At 35.8% G+C, this 24199-nt stretch overlaps 1 protein-coding gene across 6 annotated transcripts in view; it reads right to left on the bottom strand.

Moving 5' to 3' along the window:
* HMCN1 (hemicentin 1) overlaps nt 1–24199 on the bottom strand; it is a 530431-nt gene that overhangs the window by 192783 nt on the left and 313449 nt on the right. For all 6 annotated transcript variants that reach the window (XR_009008571.1, XM_007166971.2, XM_057547914.1 and 3 more), the window contains 5 exons: nt 7616–7717; nt 6542–6718; nt 5845–5996; nt 4592–4715; nt 318–493 (listed from right to left, as the gene is read on the bottom strand). Coding sequence is in view for 5 of the 6 variants with exons in the window: in XM_007166971.2 (XP_007167033.2) it covers nt 318–493; nt 4592–4715; nt 5845–5996; nt 6542–6718; nt 7616–7717 (731 nt within the window). In the remaining variant the exon portion in view is untranslated. The remainder of the gene's footprint in view (nt 1–317; nt 494–4591; nt 4716–5844; nt 5997–6541; nt 6719–7615; nt 7718–24199) is intronic.

Here is a 24199-nt window from a genome sequence, read left to right as displayed (position 1 = left end):
AATGGGTATTTGCTGATTGGCTGAATGACTGAAGATGCACTCCTTAGAATATTTCTATAATATTTTCCTAGAAGTATTTTTGAATGGCTTCTGGCTACAAACATGAATTGACATTTAAGTATGATATTTAAACCTTACTAAGCATAAAACTGAAAAATATTACAAACCTCATTAATAAAAGGGTTCCTAGAATTTTATAAGATGAAATTAGTAGAATACATGTGAAGTTTAATAAGGGTACTATTTTGATAGTGGTAATACCAAAGCCATGAGCTTAGGAATAATATAAGAAGCAATAAATGAATCTATAGATTTACCTTTAACACACTTCCATTTTCAGTGACACTGAGGCCTGGTTTCTTCAGCAAGGGGTGGCCGTCTTTTAACCAGGTCAGAGTTGGTGGGGGAATAGCATCACTTTGACATAGTAACTCCACAGCTTGGCTAATGAGGACAGAGACGTTCTGTTCTTCTCCCATGATATTTGGTGCAACTAAGTGAAAGATGGGTTTTCCCTCAGGATAAAAGAGGCCAGCGTACTGCTTATCTTTATTAATCATCAGGACATATATTGAATAACTTTATTAGTTCTTTTAAGATGTAGGATCACAGTAATTCTAACATACCCTCTGCATATCATTTGGTTCAGAATCAAGTGTTCATAAATCACTGATTAATGTGTTCCTGTTGAACAGAAATAGTTTTTTCACTAACTTCTCACGTAAAAAAGTTTTAGAACTGGAAGTTCTCACCCAGTGCCCACTTAAGAAACTTCTTGAACTAGATGTCACCACTTAAGATTTTCAAAGTATTAAACCACTCATGAAATATTTTGGAAATAACAATGAATTAAAAGCAAACACATTTTTGATGCTTATTTATAGTTTTTGCAAAAGAAAATAAATTTCATAAACACAGAGGCAAAATAAAAAAATAGAGTTGAAAGAGATCATCCTGTCCCACCTCACAGTTTGCAAAACATAAGATGGGGGACAGATAAGAGCTTATTTGAAATAACGTGACTAATTGGTGGCAAAACTAGGAGTCTTCTGACTTGCAGTTTAGAGCTCAATTTGATTTTCCACGGTGCCGTGTCAGCTTTCTATGGAATAAAGACCATGTGGGATAAATGATACATTAAAGACCAAACTAAAACAGTGACCAGCTGTACAGCATACAACTACATGAAAAGAAGAAATGAGTTGAAATTTTAATGAGATTAAAATTAGAATTCCCTGGCTATAAGGCTTGTCAGATCCTGAAATATGTTCTTGGAGAAGTTTAGGGAACTGCATTCCCTTGGGTGTATTAAAAAATAGAGTAAACAATCATTTGTCTCAGATGGTCGAGGTACAGCCCTGCCAAGAATTAGACGGTGGGCTCCATAAGCTCTCAAGGACTCTTTCAGGCTTATATTTATAATAATACAAAATCATGAACTAATGATAAAATCAGGCCTGTTATAAAAGGGCCACTCCAAAAAAGCACAGAGGGGAATTTCCTCAGCCATTTCTCACTAAATCCCATAACTATTTAGGATTGTAGGAAACATACCATATTTGTAGTTTTTTTGGTTTTGTTTTTTTTTTACAAGAAAGGTTAAGTTTCATTGAAACTTAAAGGATTTTCCAAATGCTTTGGTAGAAATAAGATTTTTGTGGTAAGGAACATTATGATAGTCCATTGGCCATTGTTTCCAGCTTGATACTGTTGCATGTGGCAAAATGACAATGAACGCAGGGGACTTAAGCTAGTCCCTATAGCTTAAGGGACTTTAACCAGGAGGTTATATAACCGTGTTCTATAACCAGGAGGTTTCTCTGCTACCACGTCTTTTACACAGGGAAAGGCATTTGAACTAGAGGGTATTTCTTATGCTGTTTCTGGATGCAGGACTTGTGCTAAACCCAAAGGAAATGAGGCTAACAAAAGAAACTCCACGCACAATGGTTGGAACAGATCAGTGGAACTTCTGGGCAGAGATCTCTGATGCCCGTCCTGCTAAATTTAATAGCACAACAGACATCTGGCTTTCCAAAAGCTTAAAGTAATCTACGGGTGACAGAAAAGAGTGGGCTTGTTTTTAACATGTGAGACAACAGATAAAAGATATACAACTAGTCTGTTTGAGATTTAAACTTCTATAATCTCAGCAAAATCAGCACAATGAGTGCCATCTTCTAAGATATTATGAAAAAAAGATATATTCACCAGTCTTAGCATAGTGAGTCCTAAATAGAACTTCACAGGTTGGAAATAATTTCAGGTTAAGTCTGTCCTCCGTGGATAAAAATGTACCACAACTATATAAAAATATATTTATCTTAGATTATTTGTAGAATTTACAAAAGAGCATAGATTCTTTATGAATGCTTGTAGACGTAAAAGTGAGAAACAATTCAAGAAAGCAGAATGCTAATTTATTTCCAAATATTTTTCCTTCAATTACTTTTCTTTACAGCTAAATGAGTTGAATCAAGCTCAAATTTTTTCATTTGAGAGGAAAAATACAAAAACAGTAGAGTATTTGTTTCTTAAAGAACATAAATTAAAGCAAATCTAATTACAGTCAAGGATATATATTACCGCAGCACAACTCTTTTTTTCTGCCCTTTCATTTCCAACTTTTTGTTTAGTCTGAGAAGAGAACAAGCTTCTACCCTTTAGATCCTCAGCTTCCTTAGATGTTATCCCTAGTCTGCTTTGAGGTCATGTTGCTTAGGAAGGGGTGTGTTGTGTCTGTTTCTCATCCTATGCATTATACTTGTGAAATGTAATTACACAAGTCAGAATTGCCACAGGGTTATGTTTGTTGAGACACTGGGGAGTGTGTGATCTCTAAGAAAGTTCTCAGAGCTTCAGTTTAAAGATAAGGTACTACAGGAATCCAAATCATTTAAAAACTCTATTCTCATGTTTCAGCACCTAAGAGTATGGTGATAAATTTAGGAATATAATAGAGGGACATAATACTAATAGTAGAGCATAGATTGGAAGCTAATTTCACAGTAAAAACCTGTTTTAATCTGGCACTTCTTTAACATTTAAAATATATACACACAGCAAGCTACTAAACACATACGCACATTCTAAAACATACGTATGGGCTGGCTAGCCACTTGACTTTTATAACAGAGGGAAGATTCTGGTTTTCAGACTAAAAAGGTAGTATGGGAGTATCTTAACAAATGATAAAAAATAGTCATGCACATCTTCATAACTCCTGAAAAATATCAACTCTCTATCACCTTCCAGGTCCACTTTTGACACTAACCAGTGCAGAAATGGAAGGAGCCAATCCCAGATTTTCAGTGCTGACTAAAACCCAGTGAATACCGATGTCAGTGCTCTGCTTGCTTGCTCATGATTGAAGGAGCTATTGTGTCACATACTTAGATTGATGTATCATTCTCTAAGGATAGTTTAGATTGGAAACATTCCAGTTCTTCATAAAGCATAAAAGTGACCCATTAAGGGAAGGAGTTAGATTCCTTGCAGTTGGGCATTTTAGACCCTCTGTTATCTCAGACACAGAGCGCCAGCTGGAGGCTAGATACAGACCCATGCCAACTGCAGAAGCTACACAAAAGAGGGATGCATAACGAGCCTTGGGTAATTTATTGATGCCAACTGGGATTTTTTAGCTTAATTAGAGATGCATGGCATCCATGTTGAAACAAGGGGCCTTTTTATTAAAAAATTAGGACTTATTATATAAGTTATTTGTGATGATTACATTTGTTTTGGCAAACTCAAAAAGGGAAGTCAATCCACATGTCCTGGAGGTAAAAAAAAAAAAAAAAAGTAATATATTTTGAACAGGAGTAAATTATTTGGAAGTGAGTTAGGACTTAGAAGAGAAGGCCTGCATTAAACAGATACTCTTTGAGGACTACAGAACAAATCCATTACTCCAGGAACCAAGAATATAATGCAAATAAAACCCTGAAAAGTTTCTAAATGCAAAGGTATACTAAAATGTGGAATGACAAGTGTAATCTATGCATGGAGGCCATTGAGGCCCCAACTTTGTTCCAGGGGCCTCTTGGTGTGATGGAATCAGACCTTTCCTTTTGTACCTTACAGCTGCATCGTAGGTAGGAAGAAAAAATAATTGAATTTTGCCTAAGTTTATGTTTAGTTTAACTTTTGCTTCTCAAATATCCTTTAATTCATAGACATAGTACTGACTATAAAATATGCTGATTGTACATATAATTAAAAAGTAAGAAAATCCAGGCTTCGAGTAGAACAGATCAAGAGAGCTACTTGAACAGAGCCTTGCTTTAGGGAGAAGAATGTCTTCCAAATTGCAAAGATCTCTCCATAGTCATGTTCTTCAGAGGGCTCCATAAAACCAACACCCTACATGCTGGATGTATGCATTTTTAGTTCTCAGGACTTCAATAAAGGAAAATTAAAGTCAAATATAAGGCAGAAAGGGTGAATCTGATTTAACTAACCTTGCAATATTTTGATAATTTCTATTGTTCATAGCTCTTTATTGTCAAAAACTTGCATAACTTCCTCAATGATATTAGGACTTAAACACAGCTGTATCAGAGCAGAAATAATTATTAAAATGTCTTACCATATACTCTGAGGTCAATGTCCCTTTGTTTCTCCCCAGCAGCATTTACTGCCACGCAGGTGTATCTCCCCGTATCACTGATTTGTGCGCTGGTCAAGGCTAGGATGCGGCCCCCAGACAGAACCTGTTGATGAATAGAAAGCTAAATAACCAATACATCTCCTGAGAACTGTAGGTGTAAACATACTTTTTCAATTATTTTCTGACATTGATCAATTGAACATTTGCCTCTAGAAGCATTTCTACTTGGATGTTTTAAAGAGGGCAAGCATCATTTAATCCCCTTCTCATCTTATCTGTGGAGGACGACAGAGGCTAGGACCAAACTTGGTAATAACCACTGAACACAACTCTCTACATACAGGATCAAGTGAAGATCCAACTTTATCAACACTTACTACAGAAAGAGAAAAAGCCACCAGGGGAGAAAGATAAGAAGTGGGAATAAGAGGAGCTAATCCTCCTCTTAATTTTTCTTTGAGAGAACAAGTAAGAAGGTAAAATTAACAGCACAGTAGCAGTCAAATAAATTAATTAGTAACATTCATTGTCCTTTTATCCCATTGATGTAGTTGTACCTTTAATATTGACATGGACTCTGGATAGTCTATGATCCCAAATTCTGCAAGCAATGGATTTTCAAGAAAATTTCAAGAAGTAGAATGGTGGAATAACTATGCTCTCTGCTAAGCAAAGCAAAATTGAAGTACACTTTCAATGAGATAATATGTGTTTCCGTATTTTAAATTTTGAGTCAGTGCAATGTACTTACATTTTTTTGTCAGACTCAAATTTCACTTCTCATAATGTTGCCTTTATAATTTTTCTTTATATGATGTTTTAGTAGAAATAAATATACTCTGTGTGGTTCTCTGATTATTTCCAGACATTTAAATATAACGTCTACCAAAAAATTCCTGTTTTTATTGTTGATGAACATTTCTTTGCGTAGGGTATCTTTTATGGTGGTGGCAGAGAGTGGGGGGGGGGGGGAAGTAGAAAGTATCTAAAACAATGGTCAAAATACAGCACTACATATGAGATAAGGGAACTCTTAGATACACTGAGCTTTTAATGAATTGTTTAGAAATCACAATTGTGTGCCCATGGTATTTATGGATGTATATGTGTACATGTTTGGATAACATTTGTGAATCCTTGCTCTCCAAATCCCTTTAATAGTTTTACTTGTTTATACTTCCTGTATTGAATAATTAGATGGTAGATTTCACTTAAGGAATGACAGAGAGTACCTGTATCCCATTAGTGAAACTAGCGACAGGGCTCCCATCTTTCAACCAGGTCAGACTTGGGGCAGGGATACCTCTGGCTTCACATTCTAACCTCACCAGGTTATTAACTACCACTGACACCATGTTATTGCTGCCAGAAATTGATGGGGGCACTGAAAAGGAATAAAAAAATAAATAAAATTAAGATATGTTAACATCATGGAATATTACATCTCAAAATAATAAAACTATATGTTGTGTCCACAGTAATATGTTTTACATTTTTATTTCTTGATTTCCAGGCTTTGTGTGTATCTGTGTATGTTTCCTTACACTATATCTACTCTAGTATGTTAACTATGAACTACTCTTAAAAGCATTATTAGAGATAATAACTTAGAAACATTTCTTGATCTAAAACCTATGATTCTGACAGACAATATTTACAAACAGGGCCATTGTCGTTAGCTGATAAGACTGTTGATGACTATTTGCAACAATTCATCTAAAGAAAACTTAAGTTCAATAGCATGTGAAAATAGAGCATTTAATGGGAATCAGAAAATATAAACGCTTATCAGTTTTAGAACACTGCATTCTTAAGTAAAGATGACAATAATACATTCTGTTAAATATTTACACTAGAATTTTATAGATGCACTTAATCATTTTGAATGCTTCTTCACCCCAGGATGAATCTAGGAGAAGTAGCACTAACCATGGACCTGTAGACTATAAAATAACTCTGTAGCTCCAGCTGAGTTGATGGCCACACATTTATATATGCCAGCATCTGTGATCTGGGTGCTTTCGATATTGATGATCTGTCCTCTGTTCAAGAAAGTCATGCTACTGGAACCTAATAGTGGACGATTATCTTTGTACCATGTAATAGCTGCAAGGGGAAGAGGACAGAAACCCATCTTTTTAAAACTTTTCATTTAAAAGCTCAATACACACACTAAATCGAAGCTTAACTACAACAGTAACAATTGCTTTATTCTTATGCTTATCATCTTAGCTCAATCTGTTTAATTATCTCTTTAGGGTTGATTTTTAGGAGGAGGTAAACTTTAGAAAAACATGAATAGCCAATCCAATATAAGAGTCCTGAAGTGAACTTATAAAAATAATATTCTTTACATTATCTCTAATGTATTGGGTTGGCCAAAAAGTTCATTTGGGTTTTGCCATACAATCTTACAGAAAAACCTGAACGAACTTTTTGGCCAATCCAATATCAGTATTTGTTTGATAGCAAACTTTTAACTGATTATATTTCTTTTGGTGTAGTATATATTCCTCTCATCTATAAAATTTTGTTTATGCATCTAATCAAAACCAAACACTATACATACTGTTAGCCTCAAAATTTTTATATTATTATTGATTAATATGAATAACTTACTGGTGATGAAAATCAACAAAATAATAGTCTCATCAAATGAATGATTTATAAAGATAATCAATTGAGACTAGATAAAAATATATTTTTCAACAAAAATTTATATGCAATACCATTGTGGGTTTTGTGGCCATAGTAAGGACAATAAGATAATTATTCACATAATTCTACATTGTCTAAATTGGTAAATTATTTCATGTAGTTAAAAGCAATGAAAATTCAAAAATATCATCCACCTAATGATATCCTTATCAATGTTTTACCCTTGAAATATATTCTATAATATTTCCCTTATTAGTAATTACTATATTATGCTTATAAACAGATTTAGCAATTCGCAGAAACCTTAAAATGTTAATAAGTTACAGAGTCCACAAACAAACCTACCAGGAGAGGGATTTCCAGTTGCCTTACACTCCAGCTGTATGGGGTTGTTCACTACCACGGTCTCATTCAGCATCTTCCCTGCATCCTCCAGACTGGGTGGTTCTGTAAGAAGCCCAAACAGATAATTAGCAAACACAAATAGGATATTTAAACTGAAATTGGTTGCTCACTGGGAATTGTCATTTCTTTCTTTCTTTCTTTCACTTATATACAATGATATATTTGGAATAAAACTAAATACTATTAAGTAGTACTGAAGAACAGGATGGAAAAAGATGTTAATAGGTTTTCGGATCATCCATTTCTCTATGCCTAGACAGGAAAAGCCTTAGAACTGTAGATTAGTAGAGCAGTAAAAGAAAGTTAAAGGAGTATTTTTTTTAATTCCAATAAATCTGACTGGTCTGATGATGAATTGCCTTTACCAAGAAGTAATCTAACACATTTGAACTCTTTCAGGGAAGGACATGGGTATTCCTCAAAATATCTGACTTTACCTTAGTAAGTACTATCATAAACCATTTCAGAGGGATTAAACTCATTTTTTGTTTGTTTATTAGAGTTTTTTCTTTTGATATGAAAGTTACAATTAAACTGTTAGTAAAATAAAACAGAAAACTACATTTTCAACTTTAAATAATCACAGATAATGCTGCTCTATTTTTAATGTATTTATAAAGTAGGAATTCAGAAAGTCTAAGAGGCATAGTGTAAAAGTAATGACAACTTAGAACAGCAATGCCATACATCTTCTCCTATCTCAAGGAGTGTAGGAGGGATGCCAGGAGAAAAACAAAAGTACAAGTAAACTAGAGATCTTATCTTACTTGGAAAAGATGCTACAGATATGTTTGCTTTAAGGTTTATATAAAAATACATTTTAAAGATTTGCTAAATTTAACTTATCCAATGCATGAGAGCCCCTGACCTCTGCCTCATATACAATTAAACAATTGATCCATTAATCTAGCAAAAACAGAGAAAGGGGAAAGGAGAAAAGGGAACAAGAAAAATGATGAGAACTAAATAAGATGGCAGAAATAAAATCAAATATATAAATCAAGAGCATAAATGTGAATCAGTTCATTTTCTTGGTCAATAGAGAAAGACTTAACACTATTTGAGGGTTAACAGTATTTTTTAAAATTAAAAAGCAAAAGTAAAACAATTGCAAAAATGTTGACAATAAAGAGCTGGACAAAGGTATACCAGAACAAGTGTGATATCAATTTCTGACAAACTGTTATACAAGGCAAAAATAATGCTTTCTATTGACTGAACTGTTACAATTCAAAAAGAATCTGCTATAATGATAATGCTTTATGCACTGAATAAAAAGGCAAAAATTGTTAAATAGCAGAGAAAATTTGAAAAACCGAAAAGTACTATATTTTAGTACACGTTTCTTAGAAATTGACTATGCAGTGAAACAAAAAATAAAGTTACAAAGAATTTGAGAACTAAAATTACCCATCCATACTGTATGTGTGTATGTATATTACATATATACACATACACATATGTATTAGTGTATTTATGGTTAACAAAGAATATGTATTATTTTCAAATGCCAACAGAATATTTTCAAAACAGACTATATATTAGGCCATAAAAAAGTCAATAAAGCATTTATAACCACAAGTTAATAAAACCATAATAAAAAAAAAGAGAACTCAGTAATAAAATATAAAGTTCTCTACATGGAGAAAAAATTTATTAAAAAGGAAATCAAGACAAAAGTATAGAAGTAGAAAAAATAAATTAGAATGAGATTGATTAAAAACTAAAACCTATGGAATGTCACTAAACAGTACATTACTCAAAGAAAATCTTAAAGCCCTAATTAATATATTAAAAACTAAGAAATAATGAAAATAAATGTCCCAATCATTCAACTCAGATTCCATAAAAAGACCAATAAAATAAGCCAAAGAAGTCAGGAATAAAGAAATAATAAAAATAAAAGCAGAAGACTACACCAAAGAAAACAAGCAAGCAAAAGAAATAACAAAAGAAGCCAATAAAACTCAAAGCTGGTTTTTGACAAGTTTAAAATAAAGTCTGTCCTCAAGAGTAGATGTTCTTGTGAGTCATATTTGTTTTCTTGGAAGTTGTTCCTAAAGACAAAGCCTAGACTCCACTCCTCCTTCCTACCTGTAGTTCCTTTGTATCCATCTAATGAAATGTATTAACCCCTCCTGCTTGAAATGCCTAAAATGTTTCTGTTTTCTGCACTAAATTCTGATTTATGATATGGTATTTAAGGACAAAAGACCTTTAAATATGGCTATCTGACTTTTCCAACTGGAAAGGAAAAATAATTAATCCATGGCGCATTCTTTCAAAACAGTTATTTAAATACTAACTTGAAGCCTTCTGGACTAAAGTGATCACTGAAGGCTTTGACAGACTATGCAGCAACTGCAATAAAACAACATGGTAAGAATAAGAAATAAAAGAGCTGTGGAGTGGGCTGGCTATTTTTCATGCCACTAAAGGACTGAAAGAAAAAAAGATTAGATGTCAGCAAGAATGGCAGAGTAAAGACTGAAAATCCATGCCTCCATTAGAAAACAAAAAAGAACACTGGAAAAATTATCAAAACCAACTTTTTCACAACTCTGGAAATTAACCAAAGGCTTGCAATAATTAAAGTGCTTATTCAAGAAAAACAGCAAAATCTAATTAAGAACAACAAGGTTTATGACATTTTATCTCACTCTATTCCCATCACTCTCTCCCTACCTCAGCAGTAAGCTTGAAAGCAAAGAGCTCTGCAACCACAGTGAAAAAAGCAGCCAAGTAGAAACTGGATAGTAGAATGTGTTTGGTGCTACCTAAAAGGTTCCTGGAAGGACCTTCAAGAGGGTGGAGGAGTAGGACGATGGAGATCAACTTCCTCCCCACAAATACATCAAAAATACACCTACATGTGGACCAACTCCTACAGAACACCTACTGAACAGTGGCAGAAGACCTCAGACTTCCCAAAAGGCAAGAAACTCTCCACGTACATGGCTGTGTGGCTGACAGTCTTGGTGTTCCAGCTGGGTGTCAGGCCTGACCCTCTAAGGAGAGAGAGCTGAGTTCAGGACATTGGACCACCAGAGAACTCCCAGCCCCACGTAATATCAATCAGCGAGAGGTCTCCCAGAGATCTCTGTCTCAATGGTAAGACCCAGCTCCACTCAATGACCAGCAAGCTCCAGTGCTGGACACCCTATGCCAAACAACTAGCAAGACAGGAACACAACCCCACCCATTAGCAGAGAGGCTGCCTAAAATCATAATAAGCTCACAGACACCCCAAAACTCACCACCAGACACGGTCCTACCCACGAGAAAGACAAGATCCAGCTTCATCCACCAGAACACAGGAACTAGTCCCCTCCACCAGGAAGCCTAAAAAACCCGCCAAACCAACCTTATCCACTGGGGACAGACACCAAAAACAACAGGAACTACGACCGTGCAGCCTGCGAAAAGGAGACCCCAAACAAAGTAAGTTAAGCAAAATGAGAAGACAGAGAAACACACAGCAGATGAAGGAGCAAGGTAAGAACCCACCAGTCCAAACAAATGCAGAGGGAATAGGCAGTCTACCTGAAAAAGAATTCAGAGTAATGATAGTAAAGATGATCCAAAATCTTGGAAACAGAATGAAGAAAATATGGAGACAGAGACATTAAAACCTCTACAGACAACAAAAACTAAGAGAATTCAGCACCACCAAACCAGCTTTACAACAAATGCTAAAGGAACTTCTCTAGGCAGGAAACACAAGAGAAGGAAAAGACCTACAAAAACAATTAAGAAAATGGTAACAGGAACATACATATCGATAATTACCTTAAATGTAAATGGATTAAATGCTCCAACCAAAAGACACAGACTGGCTGAATGGATACAAAAACAAGACGTATACATGCTGTCTACAAGAGACACATACAGACTGAAAGTGAGGCAATGGAAAAAGATATTCCATGCAAATGGAAATCAAAAGAAAGCTGGAGTAGCAATTCTCATACCAGACAATAGAATTTAAAATAAAGACTATTACAAGAGACAAAGAAGGACACTACATAATGATCAAGGGATCAATCCAAGAAGAAGATATAACAATTGTAAATATTTATGCACCCAACATAGGAGCACCTCAGTACATAAGGCAAATGCTAACAGCCATAAAAGGGGAAATTGATAGTAACACAATAATAGTAGGGGGCTTTAACACCACACTTTCACCAATGGACAGATCATCCCAAATGAAAATAAATAAGGAAACACAAGCTTTAAATGATACATTAAACAAGATGGACTTAATTGATATTTATAGGACATTCCACCCAAAAACAACAGAATACACTTTCTTCTCAAGTGTTCATGGAATATTCTCCAGGATAGATCATATCTTGGGTCACAAATCAAGCCTTGGTAAATTTAAGAAAATTGAAATCATATCAAGTATCTTTACTGACCAAAATGCTATGAGAGTAGATATCAATTACAGGAAAAAACTGTATGAAACACAAACACAAGGAGGTTAAAGAATGCGCTACTAAATAACCAAGAGATACTGAAGAAATCAAAGAAGAAATCAAAAACTACATAGAAACAAATGACAATGAAAACACGACAACCCAAAACCTATGGGATGCAGCAAAAGAAGTTCTAAGAGGGAACTTTATAGCAATACAATCCTACCTCAAGAAACAAGAAAAATCTCAAATAAACAACCTAACATTACACCTAAAGCAATTAAAGAAAAAAGAACAAAAAAACCCCAAAGTTAGCAGAAGGAAAGAAATCATAAAGATCAGATCAGAAATAAATGAAAAAGAAAAGAAGGAAATGATAGCAAAGATCAATAAAACTAAAGCTCGTTCTTTGAGAAGATAAACAAAACTGATAAACCATTAGCCAGACTCACCAAGAGGAAAAGGGAGAAGACTCAAATCAACAGAATTAGAAATGAAAAAGAAGAAGTAGCAACTGACACTGCAGAAATACAAAGGATCATGAGAGATTACTACAGCAACTGTATGCCAATAAAATGGACAACCTGGAAGAAATGGACAAATTCTTAGAAAAGCACAACCTTCCAAGACTGAACCAGGAAGAAATAGAAAATATAAACAGACCATTCACAGCACAGAAATTGAGAGTGTGATTAACAATCTTCCAACAAACAAAAGTTCAGGACCAGATGGCTTCACAAGCAAATTCTGTCAAACATTTAGAGAAGAGCTAACACCCATCCTTCTCAAACTCTTCCAAAATATAGGAGAGGGAGGAACACTCCCAACCTCATTCTACAAGGCCACCATCACCCTGATACCAAAACCGAAGATGTCACAAAAAAAGAAAACTACAGGCCAATATCACTGATGAAGATAGATGCAAAAATCCTCAACAAAATACTAGCAAACAGAATCCAACAGCACATTAAAAGGATCATATACCATGATCAAGTGGGGATTATCCCAAGAATGCAAGGAGTCTTCAACATACGCACATCAATGTGATACACCATATTAACAAACTGAAGGATAAAAACCATATGATCATCTCAATAGGTGCAAAAAAAGCTTTTGACAAAATTCAACACCCATTTATGATAAAAACTCTCCAGAAAGTAGGCATAGAGGGAACTTATCTCAACATAATAAAGGCCATATATGACAAACCCACAGCCAACATCGTTCTCGATGGTGAAAAACTGAAACCATTTCCTCTTAAATCAGGAACAAGACAAGAATGTCCACTCTCACCACTATTATTCGACACAGTTTTGGAAGTTTTAGCCACAGCAATCAGAGAAGAAAAAGAAATAAATGAATCCAAATCGGAAAAGAAGACGTAAAGCTGTCACTGTTTGCAGATGACAGGATACTATACATACAGAATCCTGAAGATGCCACCAGAAAACTACTAGAGCTAATCAATGAATTTGGTAAATTAGCAGGATACAAAATTAATGAACAGAAATCTCTTGCATTCCTGAACACTAATGATGAAAAATCTGAAAGAGAAATTAAGAAAACAATCCCATTTACCATTGCAACAAAAAGAATAAAATACCTAGGTATAAACCTACCTAAGGAGCCAAAAGACCTGTATGCAGAAAACCATAAGACAGTGATGAAAGAAATTAAAGATGATACAAACAGATGGAGAGATATAACATGTTCTTGGATGGGAAGAGTCAGCATTGTGAAAATGACTATACTACCCAAAGCAATCTACAGATTCAGTGCAATCCCTATCAAACTACCAATGGCATTTTTCATAGAATGAGAACAAAAAATTTCACAATTTGTATGGAAACACCAAAGACCCTAAATAGCCAATGCAATCTTGAGAAAGAAAAATGGAGCTGGAGCAATCAGACTCTCTGACTTCAGAGTATACTAAGCTACAGTAATCCAGACAATAAGGTACTGGCACAAAAACAAAAATATAGATCAATGGAACAGGATAGAAAGCCCAGAGATAAACCCACACACCTACAGTCAATTAATGTCTGACAAAGGAGGCAAGGATATACAATGGAGAAAAGACAGCCTCTTCAATAAGTAGTGCTGGGAAAACTGGGCAGCTACATGTAAAAGAATGAAATTAGAACACTTCCTAACACTATACAAAAAAATAAACTAAAAATGGATTAAAGACCTAAATGTTAGACCAGACACTATAAAACTCTCAGAGGAAAACATAGGAAAAACACACTTTGACATCAACCACAGCAAGATCTTTTTTGACCCACCTCCTAAAGTAACTGAAATAAAAGCAAAAATAAACAAATGGGACCTAATGAAAGTTAAAAGCTTTTGCACAGCAAAGGAAACTATAAACAAGATGAAAAGACAACCCTCAGAATGGGAGAAAACATTTGCAAACGAGTCAACGGACAAAGGATTAATCTTCAAAATATATAAACAGCTCATGCAGTTCCATATTAAAAAAACAAACAACCCAATCCAAAAATGGGCAGAAGACCTTTCTCCAAAGGAGACATACAGATGGCCAAGAGGCACATGAAAAGCTGCTCAACATCACTAATTATTAGAGAAATGCAAATCAAAACTACAATGAGGGATCACCTCACACTGGTTAGAATGGGCATCATCAGAAAATCTACAAACAACAAATGTTGGACAGGTTGTGGAGAAAAGGAAACCCTCTTACACTGTTAGTGGGAATGTAAATTGATACAGCTACTATGGAGGACAGTATGGACTTTCCTTAAAAAACTGAAAATGGAATTACCATCTGACCCAGCAATCCCACTACTGGGCATATACCCAGAGAAAACCATAATTCAAAAAGACACATGTACCCCAATGTTCATTGCAGCACTATTTACAATAGCCGGGTCATGGAAGCAACCTAAATGCCCATTGACAGACAAATGGATAAAGAAGATGTGGTACATATATACAATGGAATATTACTCAGCCATAAAAAGGAATGAAATTGGGTCATTTGTAGAGATGTGGATGGACCCAGAGAGTGTCATACAGAGTAAAGTAAGTCAGATAGAGAAAAACAAATATCATATATTAATGCATGTATGTGGAATCTAGAAAAAAGTTACAGATGAACCAGATTGCAAGGCAGAAATAGAGACACAGATGTAGGGAACAAACTTATGGACACCAAGGAGGGAAAGCAGGGGTGGGTGGTGGTGGGATAAATTGGGCAATTGGGTTTGACATATATACACTAATGTATATAAAATAGATAACTAATAAGAACCTGCTGTATAAAAAATAAAGAAATAAAATAAAACTCAAAAAAAACAAAAAAAGAGCATTGGTAGGGACTTCCCTGGTAGCACAGTGGTTAAGAATCTGCCTGCCAATGCAGGGGACACAGGTTTGAGCCCTGGTCCAGAAAGATCCCACATGCCGCAGAGCAACTAAGCCCGTGAGCCACAACTACTAAGCCCGTGCTCTGGAACCCACGAGCCACAACTACTGAGCCTGAGTGCCACAACTACTGAAGCCCGCACACCTAGAACCCATGCTCTGCAACAAGAGAAGCCACTGCAACGAGAAGCCCGTGCACCGCAATGAAGAGTAGCCCCCGTTCACCACACCTAAAGCTCGCGTGCAGCGACTAAGACCCAACACAGCCAAAATTAATTAATTAATTAATTAATTAATTTAAAAAAAAGAGCACTGGTAGAGGTAACTAATAGTAAAGACAGTAAAACTATATATTTTGCATATAACATTTTTTCTCCTCTCTGAATTAAAATACAATAGCATAAAGCAATTATAAATATGTACTGATAGGCACATGATGAGTAAAGGTGTAACTTGCATGACCATAATAGCACAAAGGAGGGGAAGGGAAGGGACCTATATAGTAGCAAAGTTTTTTATACTATTGAAATTAAATTAGTATTAATCCAAATTATAACATTATTAATTAAGGTGCTAATTGTAATACTCAGGGCAACCACTAAAAATGAACTCAAAAATATAGTAAAAAAAAAGAAAATATCTATTTAACACAAAAAAGGTAGTAATGGAGGAACATAAGAACAAAAATGACATAATACATATAAAAACACATATAAATGGTAGACATAAATCCTGTCATCTCAGTACTTACGTTAAATGTAAATGTATTAAACACTCAAAGCAAAAGGCAGAAGAGACTAGCAGAATGGATTTAAGAAGCAATACGACAATAAAAACACGACCTGACTATATGTTGTCTACAAGTGACAGACTTTAAATTCAAAGACACAAATAGGTTGAAAGTAAAAGGATGGAAAAGATATACCATGCAAACAGTAACCAAGTAAGAATGAAGACTCTATACCAATATCAAACAAAGTAGATTTTGAAAGAAAAACTCACTAGCAACAAAGTAGGACATTTTAAAATGATACAAAGTATCAATTTATCAAAAAACATATGAGAAAACAACAGTCTCATATATTCACAAAACAACAGAGTCTCAAGATACATGGAACTAAACCATGCAGTATCAAAGGGAGAAAGACAATTCAACAATAAAAGTTGGAGATATCAATATTCCACTTGCAATAATGAATAGAACAATTAGACAAAAATCAACAAGAAAATAGAAAATAGTATGAAGTTTCCTCAGAAAATTAAAAATAGAATTACCATATGATCCAGCAATCCCATTTCTGGTTGTATATATGAAGGAAGTAAAATCAGTATCTCAAAGACATATCTGCACTCCTATGTTCATTGTAGCATTATTCACAATAGTTAAGACATGGAAACAACCTAAGTGTCCGTAGACAGATGAAAGGATAATGAGGATGTTATCTTTCTTTCTCTCTCTCTCCCCCTCTCCCCCTCTCTCATGTGTGTGTGTGTGTGTGTGTGTATTATATGTATTATCATACAACATATACATATGATGTATGTTGTATATATACATATATATGGTGTGTGTATACATACACACACACACCCACACACACACATAATGCAATATTTTTCAGCCATGAGAAAGCAGGAAATTCTGCCACTTGAAGCAACCTGAGAGAACCTATAAGACATTATGCTAAGTGAAATAAGCCAGACAGAGAAAGACAAATACTATATGATCTCTTATATGTGGAATTTAAAAAGAGTTGAACTCATAGAAACTGGTGGAATGGTGATTACCAGGGGCTGGGGGGTGGGGGAAATGGGGAGTTGCTGGTCAAAGGATACAAGCCTTCATTTATAAGATGAATAAGTTCTGGGAAGCTAATGTACAGCATGGTGACTATTCTATTACTAATACTGTATTGCTAAGAGAGTGGATATTAAGTGTTCTCACTACACACTCACAAAAATGGTAACTATGTGAAGTGATGGATGTGTTAATTAACCTGATTGTAGTAATCATTTCACAAAGTATACATGTATCAAGTCATCACATTGTACACTTTAAACATATACAATTTTGTTTATCAATTACATCTCAATAAAGTTGGGAGACAAAAAGGAATAAAAAATACAGAGTGGTACTGGCATAAGGATACACACTTAGGCAATGGAATAGAATTGAGATTAGAGAAACACACCCTTACATCTACAGTCAAATGGTTTTCAAAAAGACTGCCAAGCCATTCAATGGGGAAAGATTAGTCTTTTCAATAAATGGTGCTGGTTCATTTTTAGGTTAAAAAGTAAATACAAATATAAATGCTATTATTCCCTTCTAGCATTAAAGAGATGGTCTTGGAAATCTGAATTTAGGTGAACGCTGTTCTAGAAGAAGAATTAGTAAGGTAATAATATCTCATGTTAACAGTAAGAAGATGTCTGCATACTCCAAGCAGAAGATTGAATTCCATTCAACTTAACTGGTTTTTTCCTTTCTTCTAAAAGTTCTAGGCGTATATCATGCCAAAACCAAAATACCTTCTTCTGGACATATTGTGGGTCTAAATTTTGCCTATTATTTTAATCATTCAGAGGCATAAATTCATTATTTCAAACTCTGGTTAAATTTGAATTAATACATAACTGATCTAAAAGTGATTTGGGTGAGATAATACACCTTAGCCACCAAAATTATAATATAGTAAATAATAAATTCATCTATACCGAGAAAATAGTATAGTAGAGCCCGGAACTGAAGTTATCTTTTAAAAAAGAAAAAAAATTCCCTATACTATTCTCAAGTCTCCTTTAAGCCACAAGTGAGCTATTAAGCAAAACACAGAAATGCTATAGAAACCTTTTTTTAAGTGGGTGTTAGCAGATGTTAGCCAAGCAAATACTTTAAAATAATAAAATTAAATTAAGGGTGCTCTATTAATGTTTTAACCAGACAGCTAATACAGACTCAAGATGGTTCCTGGCCAACAGTAAAGACAGCAGGACTTTAGACATATTTGTTAAGATGTTGGTACAGTGAGAAGTGCCAGAAGCCAAATATGTGTTTGGCTGAAACAGTCATTAAGCTACTACTTACAGATGATGACTAGGAACCAGGCACCAGGCTAAATTTTTCATGTCTAGTCTTGCGTTTATTCCTCAGAACAACTTCTCTGATTATGGTATTATCTTCATCCTTCCCATTTTACAGATGAGAAAACAGGGCTTTTAAAAAGTTAACATCTAAGCCCACTGTCCTCCAGATATTACTTGAGAGTATAGGAGCCTAAATTCAAAGCTTTTAACCACAACATTCTACTTCTGGGCGCTTCACTTGGTTGATTTCAGCTAGGAAATAATTAAGTGCAGATGAAATGAATGCTTGAGCCATTAGACCCCAAATAATCATTTGTTTGTGGAAACATCTGTCTCACTTGGCAAATATCTGAGGTTTAAATATAATTTCATAGTTTGGTCTAGAGAATTAGAACTTCCAGAATTATGAAACTTTGATCATCAAAAGGACCACCTACTGAGAGCCTCAGCCTTTTATGATTGACAGAACTCCCCCTGGAAAACCCAGGGGATCATGAGAATATTCCTCTTCTCATGATCATGACTTCATCTTCTAGCCCACGAGACCATGCACCCTTACTTTTGGAAACACTTTTTTCCATGTTTGAGAAGAATGGAAGCTTCTACAATCTTTTTTATAGGAAAGCAAAATACTAAACAATCTGAAAGCTGAGTTTCTTTGATTAAATAAATTGATAAATGAACTAAATTAAATAATAGTTGCTTCCCTATAGATTTTTCAATGTCCCTCAATATATAGCACCAGAATTAGATACAACACTTTGGAAGCATTCAGAGAGCAAGAATATAAGAGGGCTACTATAAGCTTCTATTACTGACTTCTAAGATTGATTAGCTTTATTATGAAATTGAATTATCAAATCTACAGTAATTGGAGAAAGCCATTAATACCTCAAGTATTTCAGTGTGTGGTATCTTTAAGCCATTCTATCTCTATTCTTATGCAATTTTTGACGTCAGGTTAACTTGTCATTTTAACCTCTGAGGTCTTTTTGAAATCTCTCAACCCTTAGAAATTCCTATACCTTTTTTAACATCTCCAGTTCTCACCGAAATTATTAATACAAGTATTGAAGAGGACAGAATCAAGTTTGGAGCCATTTTCATCCAATGTGACACTGCCCTCATGAGTGCCAAGATGATACACCAACTTTCTGTTCAGATTCCTGTCACATGCTCTTAGCCAACTACTTCCTCCAAGTTGACCATTATCAGTATTAGATTAGAAATTCACTTCATCATTTATTCTCCCTTCAGGTTGATGAAATGGTGTCCAGACAAGTCAAGATTGTATTAGATGAAACATTTTCAGCTACTAATATATCTTACCCCTATACTATTGCTGATTCGTATGAAGAAGATTGTTTTATATTCTTCATCTAATTTGGTAGTTTTTTTTGGGGGGGGGTATAGTTGCTTTACAATGTTGTGTTAGTTTCTGCTGTACAGCAAAGCAAATCAGTTATATGTATACATATATCCCCTCTTTTTTGGACCCATAAACTAGATGAAAAGACAACCCTCAGAATGAGAGAAAATATTTGCAAATGAAGCAACTGACAAGGGATTAATCTCCAAAATGTACAAACAGCTCATGGAACTCAATATCAAAAAAACAAAAAACCCAATCAAAAAATGGGTGGAAGAGAGATTAACCAAGATGGCGGAGTAGAAGGACGTGCACTCACTCCCTCTTGCGAGAGCTCCAGAATCACAACTGTCTGCTGGACAATCATTGACAGGAAGACCCTGGACTTCACCAAGGAGGATACCCCATGTCCAAGGACAGAGGAGAAGCCACAGTGAGACGGTAGGAAGGGCGCAATCAGAGTAAAATCAAATCCCATAACTGCTGGGTGGGTGACTCACAGACTGGCGAACACTTATACCACAGAAGTCCACCCACTGGAGTGAAGGTTCTGAGCCCCACGTCAGGCTTCCCAACCTGGGGGTCCGGCAACGGGAGGAGGAATTCCTAGAGAATCAGACTTTGAAGTCTAGTGGGAATTGATTGCAGGACTGTGACAGGACTGGGGGAAACAGAGACCCCACTCTTGGAGGGCACACACAAAGTAATGTGTGCATCGGGACCCAGGGGAAGGAGCAGTGACCCTGGGGGAGACTGAACCAGACGTACCTGCTGGTGTTGGGGGGGTCTCCTGCAGAGGCAAGTGGTGGCTCTGTTTCACCGTGGGGATAAGGACACTGGCAGCAGAGGTCCTGGGAAGTTCTCCTTGGCGTGAGCCCTCCCAGAGTCTGCCATTAACCCCACCAAAGAGCACGGGTAGGCTCCAGTGTTGGGTTGCCTCAGGCAAAACAACCAACAGGGAGGGAACCCAGCCCCACCCATCAACAGTCAAGTGGATTAAGGTTTTACTGGGCTCTGATCGCCACAGCAACAGGGAGGGAACCCAGCCCCACCCATCAACAGTCAAGTGGATTAAGGTTTTACTGAGCTCTGACCGCCACAGCAACAGTCAGCTCTACCCACCACCAGAGCCTCCCATCAAGCCTCTTAGATAGCCTCAACCACCAGAGGGCAGACAACAGAAGCAAGAAAAACTACAATCCTGCAGCCTGTGGACCAAAAACCACAGTTACAGAAAGACAGAGAAGATGAAAAGGCAGAGGGCTATGTACCAGATGAAGGAACAAGAAAAAACCCCAGAAAAACAACTAAATGAAGTGGAGATAGGCAACCTTCCAGAAAAAGAATTCAGAATAATGATAGTGAAGATGATCCAGGACCTCGGAATAAGAATGGAGGCAAAGATTGAGAAGATGCAAGAAATGATTAACAAAGACCTAGAAGAATTAAAGAACAAACAAACAGAGATGACCAATACAATAACTGAAATGAAAACTACACTAGAAGGAATCAATAGCAGAATAACTGAGGCAGAAGAACGGATAAGTGACCTGGAAGACAGAATGGTGGAATTCACTGCTGCGGAACAGACTAAAGAAAAAAGAATAAAAAGAAATGAAGACAGCCTAAGAGACCTCTGGGACAACATTAAACGCAACAACATTCGCATTATAGGGGTCCCAGAAGGAGAAGAGAGAGAGAAAGGACCAGAGAAAATATTTGAAGAGATTATAATCGAAAACTTCCCTAACATGGGAAAGGAAATAGCCACCCAAGTCCAGGAAGCGCAGAGAGTCCCATACAGAATAAACCCAAGGAGAAACACGCCGAGACACATAGTAATCAAAGTGGCAAAAATTAAAGACAAAGAAAAATTATTGAAAGCAGCAAGGGAAAAACGACAAATAACATACAAGGGAACCCCCATAAGGTTAACAGCTGATTTCTCAGCAGAAACTCTGCAAGCCAGAAGGGAGTGGCATGAAATACTTAAAGTGATGAAAGGGAAGAACCTACAACCAAGATTACTCTACCCAGCAAGGATCTCATTTAGATTTGATGGAGAAATCAAAAGCTTTACAGACAAGCAAAAGCTAAGAGAATTCAGCACCACCAAACCAGCTCTACAACAAATGCTAAAGGAACTTCTCTAAGTGGGAAACACAAGAGAAGAAAAGGACCTACAAAAACAAACCCAAAACAATTAAGAAAATGGTCATAGGAACATACATATCGATAATTACCTTAAACGTGAATGGATTAAATGCCCCAACCAAAAGACATAGACTGGCTGAATGGATACAAAAACAAGACCCATATATATGCTGTCTACAAGAGACCCACTTCAGACCTAGGGACACATACAGACTGAAAGTGAGGGGATGGAAAAAGATATTCCATGCAAATGGAAATCAAAAGAAAGCTGGAGTAGCTATACTCATATCAGATAAAATAGACTTTAAAATAAAGAATGTTACAAGAGACAAGGAAGGACACTACATAATGATCCAGGGATCAATCCAAGAAGAAGATATAACAATTATAAATATATATGCACCCAACATAGGAGCACCTCAATACATAAGGCAACTGCTAACAGCTATAAAAGAGGAAATCGACAGTAACACAATAATAGTGGGGGACTTTAACACCTCACTTACACCAATGGACAGATCATCCAAAATGAAAATAAATAAGGAAACAGAAGCTTTAAATGACACAATAGACCAGATAGATTTAATTGATATATATAGGACATTCCATCCAAAAACGGCAGATTACACGTTCTTCTCAAGTGCACACGGAACATTCTCCAGGATAGATCACATCTTGGGTCACAAATCAAGCCTCAGTAAATTTAAGAAAATTGAAATCATATCAAGCATCTTTTCTGACCACAACGCTATGAGATTAGAAATGAATTACAGGGAAAAAAACGTAAAAAAGACAAACACATGGAGGCTAAACAATACGTTACTAAATAACCAAGAGATCACTGAAGAAATCAAACAGGAAATAAAAAAATACCTAGAGACAAATGACAATGAAAACACGACGACCCAAAACCTATGGGATGCAGCAAAAGCGGTTCTAAGAGGGAAGTTTATAGCTATACAAGCCTACCTAAAGAAACAAGAAAAATCTCAAGTAAACAATCTAACTTTACACCTAAAGAAACTAGAGAAAGAAGAACAAACAAAACCCAAAGTTAGCAGAAGGAAAGAAATCATAAAGATCAGAGCAGAAATAAATGAAATAGAAACAAAGAAAACAATAGCAAAGATCAATAAAACTAAAAGTTGGTTCTTTGAGAAGATAAACAAAATTGATAAGCCATTAGCCAGACTCATCAAGAAAAAGAGGGAGAGGACTCAAATCAATAAAATCAGAAATGAAAAAGGAGAAGTTACAACAGACACCGCAGAAATACAAAACATCCTAAGAGACTACTACAAGCAACTTTATGCCAATAAAATGGACAACCTGGAAGAAATGGACAAATTCTTAGAAAGGTATAACCTTCCAAGACTGAACCAGGAAGAAACAGAAAATATCAACAGACCAATCACAAGTAATGAAATTGAAACTGTGATTAAAAATCTTCCAACAAACAAAAGTCCAGGACCAGATGGCTTCACAGGTGAATTCTATCAAACATTTAGAGAAGAGCTAACACCCATCCTTCTCAAACTCTTCCAAAAAATTGCAGAGGAAGGAACTCTCCCAAACTCATTCTATGAGGCCACCATCACCCTGATACCAAAACCAGACAAAGACACTACAAAAAAAGAAAATTACAGACCAATATCACTGATGAATATAGATGCAAAAATCCTCAACAAAATACTAGCAAACAGAATCCAACAACACATTAAAAGGATCATACACCACGATCAAGTGGGATTTATCCCAGGGATGCAAGGATTCTTCAATATACGCAAATCAATCAATGTGATACACCATATTAACAAATTGAAGAATAAAAACCATATGATCATCTCAATAGATGCAGAAAAAGCTTTTGACAAAATTCAACACCCATTTCTGATAAAAACTCTCCAGAAAGTGGGCATAGAGGGAACCTACCTCAACATAATAAAGGCCATATATGACAAACCCACAGCAAACATCATTCTCAATGGTGAAAAACTGAAAGCATTTCCTCTAAGATCAGGAACGAGACAAGGATGTCCACTCTCACCACTATTATTCAACATAGTTCTGGAAGTCCTAGCCACGGCAATCAGAGAAGAAAAA

Source organism: Balaenoptera acutorostrata, chromosome 1, assembly GCF_949987535.1.
Source record: "Balaenoptera acutorostrata chromosome 1, mBalAcu1.1, whole genome shotgun sequence".
NCBI lineage: Eukaryota > Metazoa > Chordata > Mammalia > Artiodactyla > Balaenopteridae > Balaenoptera > Balaenoptera acutorostrata.
This window is presented reverse-complemented; position numbering and strand designations above follow the sequence as displayed.